Genomic DNA, 18,011 nt, shown 5'->3' with positions numbered 1-18,011 from the left:
AGCATATGTAATATGACCCTTTATGTAGCTTGTTATGTGCACAGATGGCAGGTTATGGAGAGAAGGAGGAGACAACACAGAATGTACGTATTCAGGTACTTCCTCAAAAGTGGCCAAATACCTTGAATCTTCAACAAGATTCCAAGTGTCTCCACCAGGTTTTCAAAAGGGCAGCACGCAGAACTAAAACCTTGGATAATTTTTTCTGTTAAGTCAAGCAATCAAACGATATGTTGGAGAGAAGGAAGAGTTACCTAAAATAGGTTATAAAAGAAAAAAAATAGAATACATGTGGCTCTTTCACTTTTTCCTTTCCACTGTGTTCACAAATGAGCAAGAATTAGGGCTTGCATTACCTTCCCTGGCTTGAAAGAATAGGTAACCAGCTGCTATCTGGCTCTTTTAAGACCAGGCAGGTCTCTTGCTCAGCACTGATGACCTCTAGGCAGAAGCTCTTTTAGTCAGCAACCATCACCCTGTAGCTGTCATGCTAGCTGAAGTGCCCAGGAAATTTCTAGTGGGCCTCTGGTCTCACCCTGTCAGTGCTATGACTTCCTCTCAACTCCTTTATGTTTGCTGGTGTGTGATGAGAGCTAGTTCAGAGAAGAACATGAATTTAAATGTAGTTTGGGGTAATGTATATGAAAAGAATATGATAATAGGCTGTACTGCAGTAAAACTCTCACATGCTTCAGTCCATTCGCATTCAACAAAGCTCTTGGCTCTTCCCGTGTATATTACTGGGCCAGCAGCATACACCTTACAGTTCAGCTTGTTGCACAAGTCCTATGATGAAGAGGGATTTCTTAGTCAGAGCTGTAACGTGGTTGTAGACAGTCTGCAGCTGTTAAAAAGACGCGATTTTTGTAGTGCATCTTAGGCATCACTTGCTATCATTAACAGTATTTTCATTCACTTGCACAGGACACAATAAAAGATGTTTCAAGATACATCACAGCTGTACTTCTCTCTAAAGAGGAGTGTTCACAGAAAGAGTGAACACTTTCAAAACTGTACAGTTTTTAAGGAAAATAATCATATGGCTAAAAAAATAAAGTTATAAAAATTGAGAGCACCATAATGTGAGGATCCCAAAGCAAGCCACAAACCCATCCTAGGCAAGAAGAAACTTCTATAAGTTCTGTGATGACAAATAGAGTCATAGACTGGTTTGGGTTGGAAGGGACCTTACAGATCACCCAGTCCCACCCCCCTGCCCCGGGCAGGGCCCCCTTCCCCCAGCCCAGGGGGCTCCCAGCCCCGTCCAACCTGGCCCTGAACCCTTCCAGGGAGGGGGCAGCCACAGCTGCTCTGGGCACCCTGGGCCAGCGCCTCACCCCCCGCACAGGAGAGAATTTCTTCCTTATATCTAATCTAAATCTACTTTCTTTCAGTTTAAAATCCTTACCACTCGTCCTATCCCCACACCCCCTGACAAAGAGTCCCCCCCCCCTCTCCTGTCCCCCCTTTAAGCCCTGGGAGGCCGCTCGAAGGGCTCCCCGGAGCCTTCTCTTCTCCAGGCTGAACCCCCCCAACTCTCTCAGCCCGGCCTCCCAGGGGAGCTGCTCCAGCCCCCCCAGCATCTTCGTGGCCTCCTCTGGCCCCGCTCGAGCAGCTCCGTGTCCTTCTGCTGTTGGGGGCCCCCGAGCTGGCCCCAGCACTGCAGGGGGGTCTCCCCAGAGCGGAGCAGAGGGGGAGAATCCCCTCCCTGACCCTGCTGCCCCCCCGCTCTGGCTGCAGCCCAGGGCACGGGTGGGTTCTGGGCTGTGAGCGCACATTGGTGGGTCATGATCAGTTTTTCACCCACTAATACACCCCAAGTCCTTCTCGGCAGGGCTGCTCTCCATCCACTCATTGTCCAGCCTGGGTTTGTGCTTCGGATATACCCAGAATATTGCCATGCCTTTGGAATATCTCCAAAAGATCAGAGATTATCTGCAATTGTCTGTTCCCTTTCTCATCTGCTTCGTATCCCTCAACAATTTTTTCTTACAAGTTCAGAGGGAGCACCACAAGCAACATGGTGTGTCTAAAGGAACAATTGTAGGCATTTTTTTACCCTTTTGACCACATAACTGGGGTGATAAGTTGGTCCAAAGAAATACAAGAAGTAGGCCACCAACTGGAATCGAAAGATTCGACTGGAAAAGATGAAATGCAAAATGTCACACAAAGGACAATTTTCAGGCTCCATAAAATATTCACACATTGTATATTTGTGCCAACTAAGGAGGAGACAAATACTGATAGAATTCATTCTGGATATTTATAGCATATCTTTTTATCATGCTTTTTCAGTGTATGAAAACCACACCTAATATGTATATCCATTAATGTATTAATGATGTAGAATATCTTAGCAGTTATTATATTCTCTAAGGAAAAACTGTGACTAAGTAGATGGGTTTAGAATAAGGTCTTGACATTATAACGTTAGGCTCTGTTGCAGAAGTTGGGACAGGAAGGATGGAGGAGTGTTGGAGTCAGCGGCTCAGGTTAAAAGCTGTTAAAGCAATCAGACTTTCTGATTGTAGTGGGCATATTAAGTATTAAAATGCACAGGTATTTGACAGGGTTTTGGGTTTTTTTTTTACTTCAGCATGAATTTTCCATAAAAGGCACTCAAAAGGGAATGATGTCTCCAAGTTGCACGATTTTACAGGAGGTCTGTTTTGGGGGACAAATACATTTGGAAATTCCAATTAACTCAGAAATTTAAATCTACTGTAGATTTATTTTGGTTTCAAATGTGCAATTGCTGATTCGGTAATAGAACAACGTTTTAGAAGATATATAACAGAGGATATATAGGTGAAAGTTGAAATCAAGAAAGCATGAACTCGTGAGTAAAGGCATTTTTGGATTTAGTTCTAGTGAATCTAACATAGGATATATGTGGACTGGGCATTAAAAAGTATTGACAGTAACATTAAAAATCATCATTCAGAAAAAACAAGCATGTCATGGGTTACTAACTACAATTAGAAATAACAGTGAATAAATATTTCAAAGCTTTGATATAGCATTAGTTCTACTAAGTTTCTCAGGGAAAAAAAGGCAAGATGTAAATACTAAGGATGTGATGTCCTTTCATTCAGATAGACTTGGAGTTGACAAAGCATTAAGGATGTACTTTAGCATTCTGAGATTCAGTAAAGCAATTTAGCATGTCTGCTATGTTTTTAAGAACTCTAGTAAACTAGTCTTTGAGATTTTGGAGGTGGGTTTGCAATGCAGATAGTACTGAGTACCTTGTTACTAGATAATATTTTTGACAAGTCATCAGTGTGTTAACAGCCTGAATGTAATTTAATAACATTTTAATATTTTTATTTTTATTAATTCTGTTTGGAATCTTGACAGTTTCTTAGCAGCATAAAGTAAAAAAGCTAATAAATATATCCTGTTTATAGACAAATGTTTGCCCAAACTTAATAATTGAAAAAAAATAAGAATCTGCAAGAATAAGTTCTCTTGTTAGAAATGGAAATAGAGTATGTTATGCTTCTGTACTCCAAAAATAATTTTAGTTGTTTACATATGTTCTGTAACTAGATAAAAAAAATATTGCAAGATGAGAAATATATGAAGAAGAGGCCAAAGGACTGAGGGATAAAAATAAAAGGCTGGCTACCTGACAGATTTGTAATGCATTGCCAAAATCAAAGCTCTGTAAGTCTGAGGGCCTTAATCAGATGGAAAATTAAGGCAACAAAAAAATAATTTTAACAGGCTATTTAATTATGTAGTCATGATTATTTTATGTTCATAATTCCTGTTCCTGTAATGCATCTGTGACTGACATTCTTTTCAAACAATTATAGGCACATCTTGCAGTTATCTGTTTTCCATTGGTTTATGTGCTAACATTCTCTATATCTAACGCTCCCCCTGCAAACAACTGCTGGCAGCCCCCATTTGCAATATCTCCTTTTGTGAGTCTAGGATCTTGGTGCACATCCCCACAGCTCCCAGGCCCTGGCAATACCCACAGTTGGCCCATTAAGCTACTAGCTATTCAAGTCATCGGGATCTTTGGAGCAAATGAGGAGTGAGCCACTGATTTTCACTTAGGAAGCAATTTCTTGGTCAGTCTACTTGTTTCTTTTTTTCTCCATCTTGCCTTTGTTTTTTGCAGTAGGTTACTGTGGCACTGTACTTCTGGATATTACTGAAGAAGCTTTATGTTCCTCGTCTCCCAGTTAGCCACAAGTATTTTGTAGTTACATTAGCAAAAGATGACCTCTAAACATTACCCAGCCTTGTTTCTGATGTTAGGAAATAGGAAAGATGGATATATCAAACACTCCTTTATAGCCTGCCAGAAAGAAGAATCAACAAAGCATAGCTTAAAAGGAACTCAGATCTCAGGTAGAAAGGGTGCTTCACTTGCAGGCAAAATAAAATGGAGAAGGGGGAAGAAAGTATCTTCTACTGGAACAGAAATTAAAGAAATCATGGTACAGTTGAGATCTCTGTATTGGAAACTTCCTTCAAGGACTTGGAAGGAACCGTGGAAGATGTGCATGAAACTGAAATAATTATTAAGCACAGTTTTTACATATGCTGGAGATTCAAAGTGGTGGAAAACTTGTTTCCTGAAGAGGAACTAGAGATTAGAGATTTAAGGAAAAAAGAGAATGAGGAAGCAAATTTTGCATAAAAAAAAAAAAAAGGTATAGAGATGCGAGGAGAGAAATCTTTCATAAAATTACAGAAAGAGAAACTATAAAAAGTATGAGAAATGCTAATGAAAGATCAGAATTTCCAAAGAAGAAATATAAAGTCAAAGAAAATACACCTTTTAACTCTCTTAGAAAGTTACTTTGCAAAAGGGATCTTTGCATCACAATGTCCAAGAAGGGGCAATTTGAGAAATATGTGGGGAATTTTTTATTTAAGATAAACATATTAACAAAAAAAAAGGAACATTTTATATGTAAAATAGTTTTCAGGTAATACATGAAAATATGGTGCACTATTTGGTGCTCTTTCAGAAACACCTTTTGTTGGCTCAATTGCTCTCCCTATTTCTCTGAAACAACTAATTGTAATGCAAGACATACAAATAATTCTTTTTCAGGTATTAATCTGTTTTATTTAATGTGTTACTCATGTTCCCTGGTTGTAAATAGAGGTCATAAAAGATGGTGTTAAATCCTTCTTAATTAATCTTTTTTTCCTTATGTTTTCTTCAGTTACTTCACTAAGGCCACTATAAATTTAACATAAGAAAAGAGAAATTTCCTTTCTAAGAGTGGAGCTCAGTGCCATCTATAGATATTTTTAAAAAGAACCTTCACAAGTCTAATTTTTCCATGAAAAAATGACAAAAAATTTTAGTGTGCTGTTCCTTAGATGGTGCTTTTCACAATCTACATATTATCTGCACACCCTGTTGGTGTTGTTTATGTGGAGATCTGAGTTGATTTGAATTTTTTCTTCTGCTTGAAAGACCAACGTTTCTCAGCGTAGAATCTGAAATTCAGAATAGATTCTTTCTTGCTGGCAGAATAGCTTTTTCTTGCTGGGTTCAGATAAGCACCGAATTGGATCTGCTGTAGTGGTTGGGGAATTTTAATCAATGATGGTCTTTAGGAACATGCTAACCAAGTACCTGTGAGAAACGCTTGAAGTGTAGGCCAGCTGCCTTGGGTCGTGGGTATGGGCTAGGTGACCACTTAGGTTTGTTTCCAGCCTTATCTTCTGTAATTTCTATGAGTATTTTCATTTAGTCAACAATCATTTGATGACGAGCAAACTGGAAGAGAAGGTAGTTCATTGATCCAAAACATTTCTCTGCACTGCATAGAGGGTTAAAATACATAGAGGTGATTTAAGGCAGCACATCTAAGAGCCAGCCTAAGACCTTCACCAAGTAGTTTTATCCTGACGTCTTTAATTTAATGGGCATGTTGTCTTTCTGCCCAATCCCTCTGGCAGTGCTGAATTTCAGCTAGGGATCAAAGCTCAGCTGAAACTACTATTACAGAACTCATACTACACAGCCCCTTTTCAAACAAATGCTCTCTTAAGTCTATTTCAGGTGAAAAGATCTGAACTTTAGTTTATTTACTTTTCATTTCCTCCACAGACAGTGTTATTTGGCCAAATGTCACTGTCTAATCACTTTAAATTACATAATCATGTTAATCCCATGCAGTGTATACAATAAATGGAAATAGTAATGACTGGGATGATTCAACTATAAGTCATTTTATGGAGAATCAGAGAAGGTTAAACAGAAATATTCTACCCCTTCTGCCTCCAGAAATAAAACTCCGAGTGCTAAAATAGTTCTTCCATTTTTGTGTATTATTTCTAGTACTCGACCTCCTGATGCTGCACTGCGGGATGAGTGGGAGGGTCCTGCTCTCCCTTGGCGTAGGGACAAACTGGAAGCATGTAGTCATGGTAATTTTAACTACTTGACACTCCCTATAATGTTTAGGAGTTCCTTTTAAAATATTTTTTCAGTCAGAGCCTTAACAGACTCACTCTTCGGAAAGAATCAAAAAGCATTTGTTTTTAGTAATATTTTATTATTTAATGTACCAGGTTATAAATTCACTAAGTTTTAATTGGCTTTCAGGAAAAAATAATGCAGCAGCTACTTTTCTCACTTTTTCTGTTGTTGTGGAGGTTATCTATTTCCAACTCATTGAGCCAGCAAAAGTTATTATAGATTTGACTTTTATACCTCTCCAGTAGAGTTTAATACAAAGGTAGATGAAGGGTATTCAGCCCATTGTATCTTTGCTTGTTGTATTTAGTCATCCCTTTTCTTTTTACTACTACTCTTTAGATCACCAAAAAGCTCATTTTTGCAATATTGCTCTCTCCCTTCCCTCTCTTTTCTTTCCCTGCAAGCAAACACAGTCAGAGGCATGAGATATTCATGTTTTGGATTAATTATTTTTATACCTGTTCCTTATCTGTCGAAGCTGTAATCATAGTAGTCTTTCTACATGAATACTTAAATGGGAGTATGAAAAAGGCACGTGGAGCTTATGAGAGGAAATAGAGATTTAGAAGGGTGATACAACGTTCCCCATCAGCAAATGAAAGGTCAGTAGGAAATTTAATTTTTACACATGCAAGGTATTGGAAAGTTGAACTTCTGTCTCAGAAATGTATTTGTTGCCAAAACCATTGAAATGAAGAGCGTTCATTGGCTTTGAGATTGTTTTGAAGACAAATAAAAATTACAGTCATAAGATTAAGCTATTTTTTTTACTTAAAACTGTTTTAAAAGTGTATCTCATTTCAAATAAATTAGCAAACCACATTAAAGGCAAATTAGGATGTTCTGTATCCTTTAATATTATTACATGTTCAGAAAATTTTATTAGATTCTCAGTAGATTAATGGTTTTGTAATAGTCTGAAAATCATCCGTTGTGTTCTTGTTGATTCTCCTTATGATAATGAGAATTTAATAAGTCATATATAAATTTTGCAAGTAACATTTTTGTTATTCTGACAAATCTATTAAAAAAGTGTTGAACTGCTCCAGCGATATTAAGATTAATTGCGAGTCACAGTAAAATACCGGGATCCATGCATAATCATAGTTTCCCACTCAGACTTTGATAGTATTTGGATATAGTGATTTATGTTTGTGTTTTTAATACTCTTGTCAGTAACATTAGAGATTTTTTGCGGTGTCAAGGGTAATAAGATCAAGGGGGAATGGCTTTTCAGTAAACGAAACAAACAAATCTTTTACACTTTTATCAGTATTGAATTGTATTTTGTGTATGAGGATGTCTGCATATAAAAATTCAAAGGCAAATTTACAGTGGCTGTATCTTTAACTGAAATTAAATTACAGTTGTGTAATAAAGGTTAGGTTCTATTTGGCAGCTACATTGGAGAAAACATATCTTAAAATACCCAAATAACATACTTAGTGAAGTGGATGTGAAATTCAGAGCCTTAAATTTAGCCCAACAAGGATATACTCCTAACTATAATTGAATATCCAAAGAACTTACTGTGATCCTATTGAGTATATCAGAATGACTGTATCCTTAAAGACAGCCCACAGACAGTTATTAGTATTTAAGTAAGCTTAGTAAACTAGTGCTTCTTCAAAAGCTGTATACCATGACTTTGTGTTTATACAGGCTGTATTCCATATCATGTTTAACATTCACTCTAGATCCTTTGTCATGAAATCAGATCAAAGCCTTGATCATGCCATGGGCCATTAAAGCATGTTGTTGCAGATTTACTGGACCAAACAACAACAGAAGTAGACCCTTGCCCTCCTACTACAATCTCTCCCCCAGTCTAAGACTGTTTTTAAAGGAGTCCTCTCAAACTGCAAGAGGAATAATCGCTTTAAAAGTTTGCGTTCTACCTCTAAGAAACTTGGCTCACTGTCTCTTACACTGAAGGTTTTCATGAGACCTGACTCTTAAATTCATTTAACTCTAGGTTCAGTTCTTATTTGTAACAAGTTCCAAATCAAGCTGTTCCCGCGGGCTTTATTAAAGACCATTAGGTAAAAGAAACATGTAGAAAAGTAACTCATTACTTAAGCGCTTCGTTAAAGCTGTTTAAATACAACTTTACCTGTGGTTAATGTACAGGACACCAATCTTGATAACCTCCTGACTACTTCTCATTGTGTATTTAAATGACCTGAAGGATTCACCCACCTCTAATTTATTATTTCAAATGTTAGAACCCTTCTTAAAGATGCAGAAAGATTTTCTGCTGACTCATTCCAGTGCCAGGCTAAGTCACTCACATGAGCTAAAATGCAGAAACTATGACTGGATTTCATGTAATTGTCGGATTCAGCATTGGGAAGGAGGAATATTGCACTGAAAGATCTAGTCAGTGTAGCATGAGAGGTGGTGGTGGTGGTGGTGTGGTATGGTTAGTGTAGATAGTCCAAATCCTGTATACATTCCCACTAAAGTAAAATGAGCACTCCATATGTTTACATGCTCCTTAAGGTATTATGGCTTTCTTTTTCATCAGAACAGATTCCAAAGCTCATTCATCCTTTTCACCGGGAGTTTGCTCTAAGCAGATTTGCAGGTGTGCATCGGAAACAGTTCATGCTTTGAGGTTCCAGAAGAGTCAGAGGGCTTCAAGCACAGTTTTCCTGTGTTTGAAACTCAAGCCCATGGGATGTTAAAATTTCAGCATATTTACTTTAATTTCTTTCACTGGAGTCAAGACCACAACCCAGGTTTGGTGTAATAGTAAAATTATGATCTTGGGAAAATTAGGATATATTTCTTCCATCCTAGATACTATAAAAACCTGAGACTTTGGAATTGTAGTGAGGAAGGTACTTCAGTGGTGCTTCAGCTTTTAATTGTTGGGGTCACAAGCACTGACATGAAGTCATTTTTAATTAGGATGCACTGGTGTAAAATCAAAACTGGAGTTAAACTACATGGCAGCCTAAGCCATCAAGGCATTCAAAAAGTAATATGGATTTTTCTCATGTATTCGTTATTGTAGAGAAGAGCTGACAAATCATTTGTAAGATAAAAACAAATTTAAAAATTTTTCAGTGATAAACATTTCTTAAAAAGAAATGTGCATTTTCTGTTGTTCTTGGTGATGACAGTCACACAGAATAATTAAGGGCCTGAAGGCAGACCATGTTTGACCTTCGTAGCTCATCATTCCATAAGAAAATCGTTATTTCCCAGCTTCTGACTCAAGGCAGTCAACAAATGCTATAATGAATGTTGATGTTGCTGTGCTATCAGTGTCGTCTTTATGACAGTTTTTGCCTTTTTACCTGGCCTGACCAGCAGAAACACAGTTTTGTGGGACTTGGCCTGTAAAGACGCCATCTCCGCAGACCCACGAGCATGTTGTCATTGTATTAGCGCAGAAGTGGCCAGCCTCTGGCATGGGACAACCTGCACCCACCAAAAGAGTGCACCTCCTCACTAGGTACTATCCATTACTCTCTTTTGCAATGGCTACCAGGTCAGCGTCATACATGGAGCATATGTGATTTGTGGAGGAGAGCTAGTAGCTCTTAATCACCTGATGAATTTATGTCTGGTTGTGTGATTGGCAAGGCACGGTAGTATAAGGCTCACAGGAGACTCATGTGGCCTCTCAGAAAGGATTGGCCACCCGTGTACTACAACATGAGATGGATGTGTGATTAATAAATAGTAAAAGGAATGAAACCTGACTGGCTGGAGAGCCGGATGTCAAATGCAAAAAAAAAGCAAAAGCCCCATGGAAATTAATACTCTTTTTCTTGAGTCTCAATATAACCATGGGGTCCTTGAAACAATATTATATGAGAAAATTATTCACTAAATGTCTTAGCTTTCAAACTGATGGATTCTTCTTTATAGCTGTATATGTATATACTGTGGCAGAACTTGAACAAATGCTCCATTTTGGATTGGGGTGGCTTGGAAGTTTTTGTGAAAATACTTTTGATGGAACAACGATGTATAAGCAGTACATTTAAGCTCTTTTTGTCAGAACATCACATAGCTACAGAAACTACCTAGGCATAATATCGACCAGATGGATTTCTGGTCCTCAGGAAAGGGTCTTGTTATCAGGACTAGAGGATTTTTTTTTAAATCTCGTCCTTGTTTTGACATGATTTCATATGTGATTGTAACTCATTTCAGTCAGTCTCACTCTGCTTTATCTTATCCGTATGGAAACTATTTTGCAATTCTCACATACAAAATCTCTGATAAGTGCATATAACATAATTATCATACAAAAAGGATGTCTGTGAATATCCATTTCTGACACAGATAGTTTTTTCTCAATACAAGAACTTTAATTTGGTGAAATAATGGAAGTAGTGCTTAGAATGACAGGAATTCTTTTCCTCTTTCAGCTATTCAGCATGTATCTCTGTCCAAAGAAACATTAGTTCGTTATTTTTTCAGTGAGGAGTGCTTAAGATTCTATAGCATAATCAGATTTTGTCACAGAACCACAGGGGAAATCCAGATGTGTAGCTCTTAATAGCTGGAAAGAAATGAATTAGAGTTATACTTGGGAGAATATCTTGTGTGATAAAAAGCCTGTTGTAGTGCTGTTAAGCTTTAGTTTGGAGACATGAAACATTTTAAAATCCAAACCCATCAGTTTATTAAAGACTAGGTTAAGACCCACAGTTATCCTGCGGGCTTGTGTTTCTCACACCTGTAGACACCTTGTATGTTTGCCATTTTCAGGTTGTTTTCTGTTTTATTTGTGCTTATCTCAGATTTTCTTAATTTCTTTTCCTGAAAGCAGTGTATTTTAGTATTACCTAATTTTAGCAAAGATTTTATGGGTTTCAGAGAAGAAGAGGTGAGTGAAATTCCTTCCAAAGATTCTGAATCTGTCATAAGAACCTCACCTGTTCCTCCCTTAGAAGGAAATGGCCTACAACTACTGATACTGTTTGATAGAAACTCATTACCATTTTAGTTTAGTCCTAATGTGGCAAATCTGAAAAGTAGAAGAAACACCTTTGCAGCAGTTTACTGTGTAAAATCATACTTATATCTTGCATCCCTATACAATGGTAGCATCCAGTCAAGTAGGTCCCTCAGCTATGAAAAGGTTGGGAGAAGCGGGAAGTGTAGACTCTTCATTCCTACATACTAGCAACCTAGTTTGTTGAAACACTGTACCCCGTGCAAAGCAGTGCCACCTCCCACCCTTCCATTTTTTTTTTTTTTTTTTAAGCCAGTTTTCATCTGGTCTTGCATTTAGTTTTGAAGCACTATAAAGTGGAGCAGTCTTTGTACAAGAATGGCATTCACAGTGTTAGGGAATGAACAAGTGAGTAGCTGAACTAAAAGAGCCTGGTTTCTCGTGCTTTGGGTCCTCTGGTTCCTTCCATGTTTCTACAGAAAAAAACACATCTTCCTCTCCGCATCTTCCTTATCTTTTGTGACCATCCTGTGGACAAAAACGTGTTATAGATCATTTGTGTAATTACTGTGTGTGATTTAGAGTTTTAGGAGTACAGATTGGTCAGCAGAGTGATGGCAAAAAAAAAACAGGTTGTTGAGGCTGGGCTTTGACCTTTCCCTCAGTGGAAACACTGATTTAGATCTCTCTGGGTTTTTTCTACTAGCCTTTGACATGAGACTTACTGGATTGCTCTTCCATTGTTGAAGTGAATGAGTAGACTCAAAAGTTACTAGGATGGGCAGAGATAATGAAACGGAGTTGAGGACATCACTTACTCAGGAGTCAATTCCAGTTAATACTTGTATTCATCTAGAGATAAAAGCAACAACAAAATGCCAAAGAAGATGTATTAAAATATTATAGGTTGTGTTCTACAGACCAGTATCCTTTTCTAAATAGAGAAGTGTAACACTGCAGTGACTATAATATGTGATAACAAGAAGAAACTAAGAATGGTATTTCTCACATACATATGTGCACAGATTATTTAGAGTGTAAAGTGCTCTGAACCAAGGAAATTCTAGAGTCTAAGTTCCTCTTTTCTGTGTAAATGCCAACTATATGTTGTGGTTTAGCCTTTAATTATGTGCTTATGTGCTATTTTCACACATATACACACGCAGATCTGTTTCCTTCTGTGCACAGAGCTGAGATTATTCACTTAATAATCTACTGTTAGATATTTTTCCTCTTCATTGTTTGTTGTGTAATAGCAGTGTTATTTGTTACATGCTGTTTAAACCTCACTCTCAAGGGAATTATTCATTCCTTTCTAACTTTTCCTGAGACCCCCATAACTAAATTTCTGAGTGCTTCAGAAACAGGAATAAGTTTATGTGTACATTATCCTCCTGAAATGCAGCTTTTGTCTTCCCATTTCACAGATCAAGATGAGGCAGATGTTCAAAGTGTCTACTAGAAGGTTAATCTGGTGAACAGATTTGATGGTGGTCAGTTTAAAATGCTTGGAACTAGATATTTACAAATTACTAAAATTTTGTAGCCCCTGTTCAAGCAAATTACAGCAGTGACTGCTCAGCGTTTAAGAGAAACTAACTCCAGGGTATGAAGTATCAAAGAAAAAAAAGAAAATCAGTACCTGTTATTTCATGGTTAATTCCAGAGGAACTGATTTTCTCCTCATGAGTTAATCCTAGGAATTAACAGATACAACCTGATTGAGCACACTGTGTAAAACCTGTGGGAGAAAACTGAGGTCCAGTAGGTTCATTGGAGGCTCAGCTGAGTACGAATTGCCAGTATTTGAGCATGATAGGGCGCAAGTTCGTGCTTATGCACTTCAGTCCGTTACAGATACAGGAGTTGGTTGTCTAGTCAGACCACCCTCTGAACAATACAAATGCTCTCCGGAGGGTAGATATTCATTACAGCCTGTAGACTGGATAGTTACTGTTCTTTGATGTCTTAGACAGAGCGCCAAGGTGCTATCATGATTATCTAGCATAAAATACACAGCAAGCCAAGAAAGGTTTTTCTCATGTAATCTTTATTGTGGAGAAGGGCTGACAAATAATTCGTAGAGACTGGGGATCCAGAGACTGTGTTAGAGCAGTTAGGCTTGCTAATCATAGAAAGTAACCATTGTTTGATGTTTCCATGAGAGAGTCCTCCATTAACTGCAGTTGAACTTGACTGAGTGTGAAATTAAAAAGGAGACTCAGATTTCAAGACACTCCCTCAGGTGCTCAGAAGTATGCTAACTGGAACTGTGGGAGTCCTCCTAGAACAACTAAGGATATGTAAAGGAAAGAGGCCATGACAATATGAAAAGAAAACCTTTTGTATTATCATTGAACCCACAAAGTTGGTCAAGATCATTCACACTTTATTAACTGTTACATGTCAGGCTTGCATGAAATGATTCTTTTTGCCAAGGTCTGATTCCAGCTGTGCTTGGTTGAGCATCTACAGTCCCAGGAACTGGAGGTGTTTAAAACCAGGCAGGAAAGTCTGTGAACATAAATGTAAGAGAAATTGTCAGGAGATTAGATATTAAGGCATTGCCTAGCTGTAAGAAAATGTACTTAAACTTGACAGAGACAAAAGGTTTTAGAGGCTGTGTTGGCTTCTGGTGACAACTGGAATCTGAGGCAGGAGTTATAGAGACCTGATTAATGGCTTGCATTATAGCACTGGAAACACTTAGATCCTCTTTGTTTCTCTGCCTGGAAAATGAAGGAGGCATATAGATCCCACAGCTACCTACTTGTATGGATTTTGAAACTCTGGAACTAGTATCATTCCTAAATATTAAAAATGCTCATTTTATACTATATTTATTATCCATGAGGTGGGATTGTAAGAAGGGCTGTATCATTTGCCTCTGTGATCATTGTATAATACAATGTTGAAGTCTCCTTGGAATATTCCATTTGTAATGCTCAGTTCTGTAGGGGTAAATGAAAACACCATAAATTCAGCATTATGATATATACTAGGATTAAGTGGAAGGTTTTAGCCAAGAATATGTACATATATCAATTTATTCTACATTGCTCCTTGTGAAAGGTCTTTAAAAGCTTTTCTTGATTTTGAGAGAGAATGTGCGTTGAGGTATTTCTTGGATATTTATCACAGTGTTCTCTGCAAATAACAATGGTTAGAAAGGCTTTTAGGATTTTATGCTTTCTACCATTTTGGGAGTATGGAATTCATTTTAAAGACAGTGTTTTAATATATACTCATAGAATTCACTTCCAGGTAAAAGCAGTACTACTGATTTCACTGATGATATGTGAATATCATTCAGTTATAGTGGTAGCTCTTGTGGCACGAATATATGTTTTCAGACCTAGCTATTCATTTTACTGGGATACTCTTTCTGATGGAAACCTTTTGTGTCTTTGCCTGTAGCTACCGTTGACCTCCATATAATTGTCATTGTTATTTCAAGATTTTAAAGGAAAGCAAAGAGGTGATGGTCTCTGAAGGCTTGTGCTATAAAAAAAGTGTATCGCATTTCATTTAATAATCTCATTTGTAGAACAGCCTTTGAACATTCATATACTGCTAGCTCTTTGTCATTCTTTCATCACCCAACAAAATAAATTGGGAAAATTGTTGCATTGTAAAGACAATCTTAAAATACTTACTTAAAAAAAAAAAAAAAAAAAAAAAAACAAAAAAAAAAAAACCACAAAACAAAATCTCTATGATCCTTTAAAGAAGGAGCCAGCTAGAATCCTGTGGAATGATATCTACTAAGACAGGCCATGGTATGCACACTGAAAAATGATATCTAGTGTTATTACAAGTAAATGTACATCCTGTAATTCACTGTAATGTATTTTCAAAGCCATGAAGCCTGTGCTGGTGATCTCTAGGAAACAGATTTGTCTGTTAGCCAACTAATTACCAGATAAGTGCCCAGAGCAAGCACCTGCCATCTCCTTCGTAAAACTGTGCTATGCACAGGGAGATAAATAGTGACAGATCCCCATCCTGAATTTGTCTGCATTGTGCTGCTAGGTTCGTTCTTCATTTCAAATCATTATTTGGACGACTGTGAGTTTTAAATCAAACTCTTTGCACTTAAAAGATCTCTGCGTTCTCTTGTGGTTGCAAGTGCTGCCTGGAATGACGGCTTGCATGTCACTTGTTTCCTGCATAGTGATTGACATCCCCCATGTCTTATTAACAAATAAAAAAACCCTCAGAATCCAGACATCACACTGACTATTTTTCAAAATGTTGCTTCTGTCCTTGAGTGACAGGTTATTTTGACAATGCATTATTTGTATAGTGGAAAGATACTGAGTCACTAAGCAGCATAAAATACAAATATGTGAAAAAAAAAATAGTCAACTCCTGGCTGGAAACATTTATAGGTAAATGTAAAGAAACAGACTAAAACAAATGACTGGTATGGAAAGCAGCACAAGAGTGTGTTTTAAACATTTTGGAGGAGTTTTGGGCTTCTGTTTTCTTGGTTGGTTGTTTCTCTTCTTTTTGTTTCTTTTGTTAGTTGATTTTTTTGGTTGTTCCCCTCCTCCTCAAAGTGTACATCAAAAAGCAAGTAATTTAATAAGCCTCGGTTATTCAGCCTTCTGTCTGGCTTTTAACTGCATTATGAATTTTGAGGGATCATTGAGGGAATAATCCTTAAAGACTATTTTGGGGGAGGAAAAAGAAGTAGGCAGGCAAGGGCCTACCCCTAGGTAAGAACATGGAAGAGAGCAGAGAGATGTCTGCCAAGAAAAATGCCAGTGGAGCCTTACAGTAATGGTGGGAACTTCAGGTATAGGAACTTACAGAGAGATAATTGATTTCTTTTATACACGGGAACATTAAAGTTTGAATTTAATGTTAATGGAGGAGGAGGAAGTTCCAGAGGTGGGTCTGTGTGACGTGGACAGAAAGTCATGATATGGCATGTCATTCCAAATTTGTGTTCCTATTGGCATCTCTGCTTTTATTTATTAGAAGAGGCTGTATGGCCAGGTGATGCAAGAGAGAAATGGGGAGAAGTAGAAGGAAAACAGGACAGTCAGGAGGATATTGTAGTAGTAATCAAGGTGAGAGGTAGTTGAGTAATGGGAAAGGTGTTTTTTCTACGCTGACCAAAGGAATCAGGCAGACCATGCAAGTGGTACTGGGAAAGAAGGAAGATTTTGCGGACTTGCTAGGTAGATCAGGGGTAGGCCCCAGTTAAAGGGATGCCAAACCTGGAAGAAACTGTCAGATTTGATGCAGCTGAACTTAGAGTCAATCAATCTCTATTTCCTCCCATTATTCATGTGTTTTAGGTTTGTGTTTGACCATGGTCCAGCTGCTAGGTGTATGGTCGAACTGACTTGACTGGGTCATTTGTAGTTATCTTGATATAAATGAGAAGTGGTAACTGGAACAAGTTTAGCGCAGGACCACAGAGGTGGTCAGGGGCTGGAGCACTTGGCCTGTGAGGAGAGGCTGAGAGAGCAGGCTTGCTGGAGCCTGGAGAAGGGCTGGCTTCGGGAGACCCTAGCAGAAGCCCCCCGGTGTCTGTGGGGAGGTTATTGAGAAGACTGAGCCAAGTGCTTCACAGTGGTGCATGTGGGAGGACGAGAGACAGGGGGCATAAGTTGAAACAAGAGGCTCAGCCTGGATATGAAGAGAAACATTTTCCCCTTGAAGATGGTTAAGCAGTGGAACAGAGGCCCAGAGGGGCTGCACAGTCCCTTGGAGGTTTTCAAAGCCCAACTAATTAAATCCCTGAGCAAACTAGGCCATAGCTGACCCTTCTTGGAGCAGGAGGAGGGAGCAGATGCAGTCTGAGTTATCCCAGGATCCTATGACAGACAGTAAGACAGTTTTAGTGACTGCAGCTATTTGCAAGATGCTTCAATTAATTTATTTTCTTGCTATAACTTTAGTGGTAATAATTTGGGGTTAACAGGTTAGGAATCCTAATTATTGCTAAGACACTGAGCATTTACTGAGAAATTAACAATAAATCTGTATTTATCCTTCAGCTCAGTTCTATCCTCTCATATATTAAAACATAGAATCATACATCACACACATACACAAACACATAGGTACATATGCACACAAAAAGAAGCAATATGAAATTCCTTTGTGAAAGTGCATGGTTGCTTTATTTATTTTTTCAAGGTTTCCCATTTCTTAAAATGAGTAAATAAACCCCATGTGTATTTGGAATTGGTGAATTCCTAGGAATGGTGTACAGCTGATAACATCTGACACAAGCATGCTTGTAGACAGCATTTTCTCTTAACAACATAGCACTGTGCATTCATTGGTATATATGGGGACAGGGATGCTTCTTATGGGAATTATCATGCTAACTCCATTAGAAAAAATATTTTGTATGCCATTCATTCTCTACTCTAAGATCAGCATTCCACATTTGCAGAAGGCTGGCAGAAATTCATAAGTAATAAATTAAGAGAGCTCTCAATACGTACAGAATTAAATGTGTCTTCTGGAACTATTCAATAAAATTTAATTTACGAATTTTTTAGATGTGTAATCTATGTGACCTTCAGTAACTGTTTGTTTTTTAAATCTGAAAAATGCCTCCAAAGTGTAATAGCCCAGAGTTTCAAATGGCACAGTAGGATA

At 38.0% G+C, this 18,011-nt stretch overlaps 1 protein-coding gene across 4 annotated transcripts in view; it reads left to right on the top strand.

The window, feature by feature from the left end:
- Nucleotides 1-18,011, top strand: part of CDKAL1 (CDK5 regulatory subunit associated protein 1 like 1) — a 432,929-nt gene that overhangs the window by 408,832 nt on the left and 6,086 nt on the right. Inside the window, exons 15-16 of one of the 4 annotated variants that reach the window (XM_032998847.2) lie at nucleotides 2,600-2,665; nucleotides 6,880-6,929. The exons of the other annotated variants lie outside the window; for them this stretch is intronic. Coding sequence (XP_032854738.1) covers nucleotides 2,600-2,665; nucleotides 6,880-6,891 — 78 coding nt within the window. The 3' untranslated portion in view covers nucleotides 6,892-6,929. Of the gene's footprint in view, nucleotides 1-2,599; nucleotides 2,666-6,879; nucleotides 6,930-18,011 lie in introns of those variants that run through there. 4 annotated transcript variants of the gene reach the window in all.

The sequence above is a fragment of the Tyto alba genome, unplaced genomic scaffold, assembly GCF_018691265.1.
Source record: "Tyto alba isolate M040663 unplaced genomic scaffold, T.alba_DEE_v4.0 Super-Scaffold_48, whole genome shotgun sequence".
NCBI lineage: Eukaryota > Metazoa > Chordata > Aves > Strigiformes > Tytonidae > Tyto > Tyto alba.
Note: the sequence above shows the minus strand (reverse complement) of the source record. Positions and strands in the feature narration are given on the sequence as shown.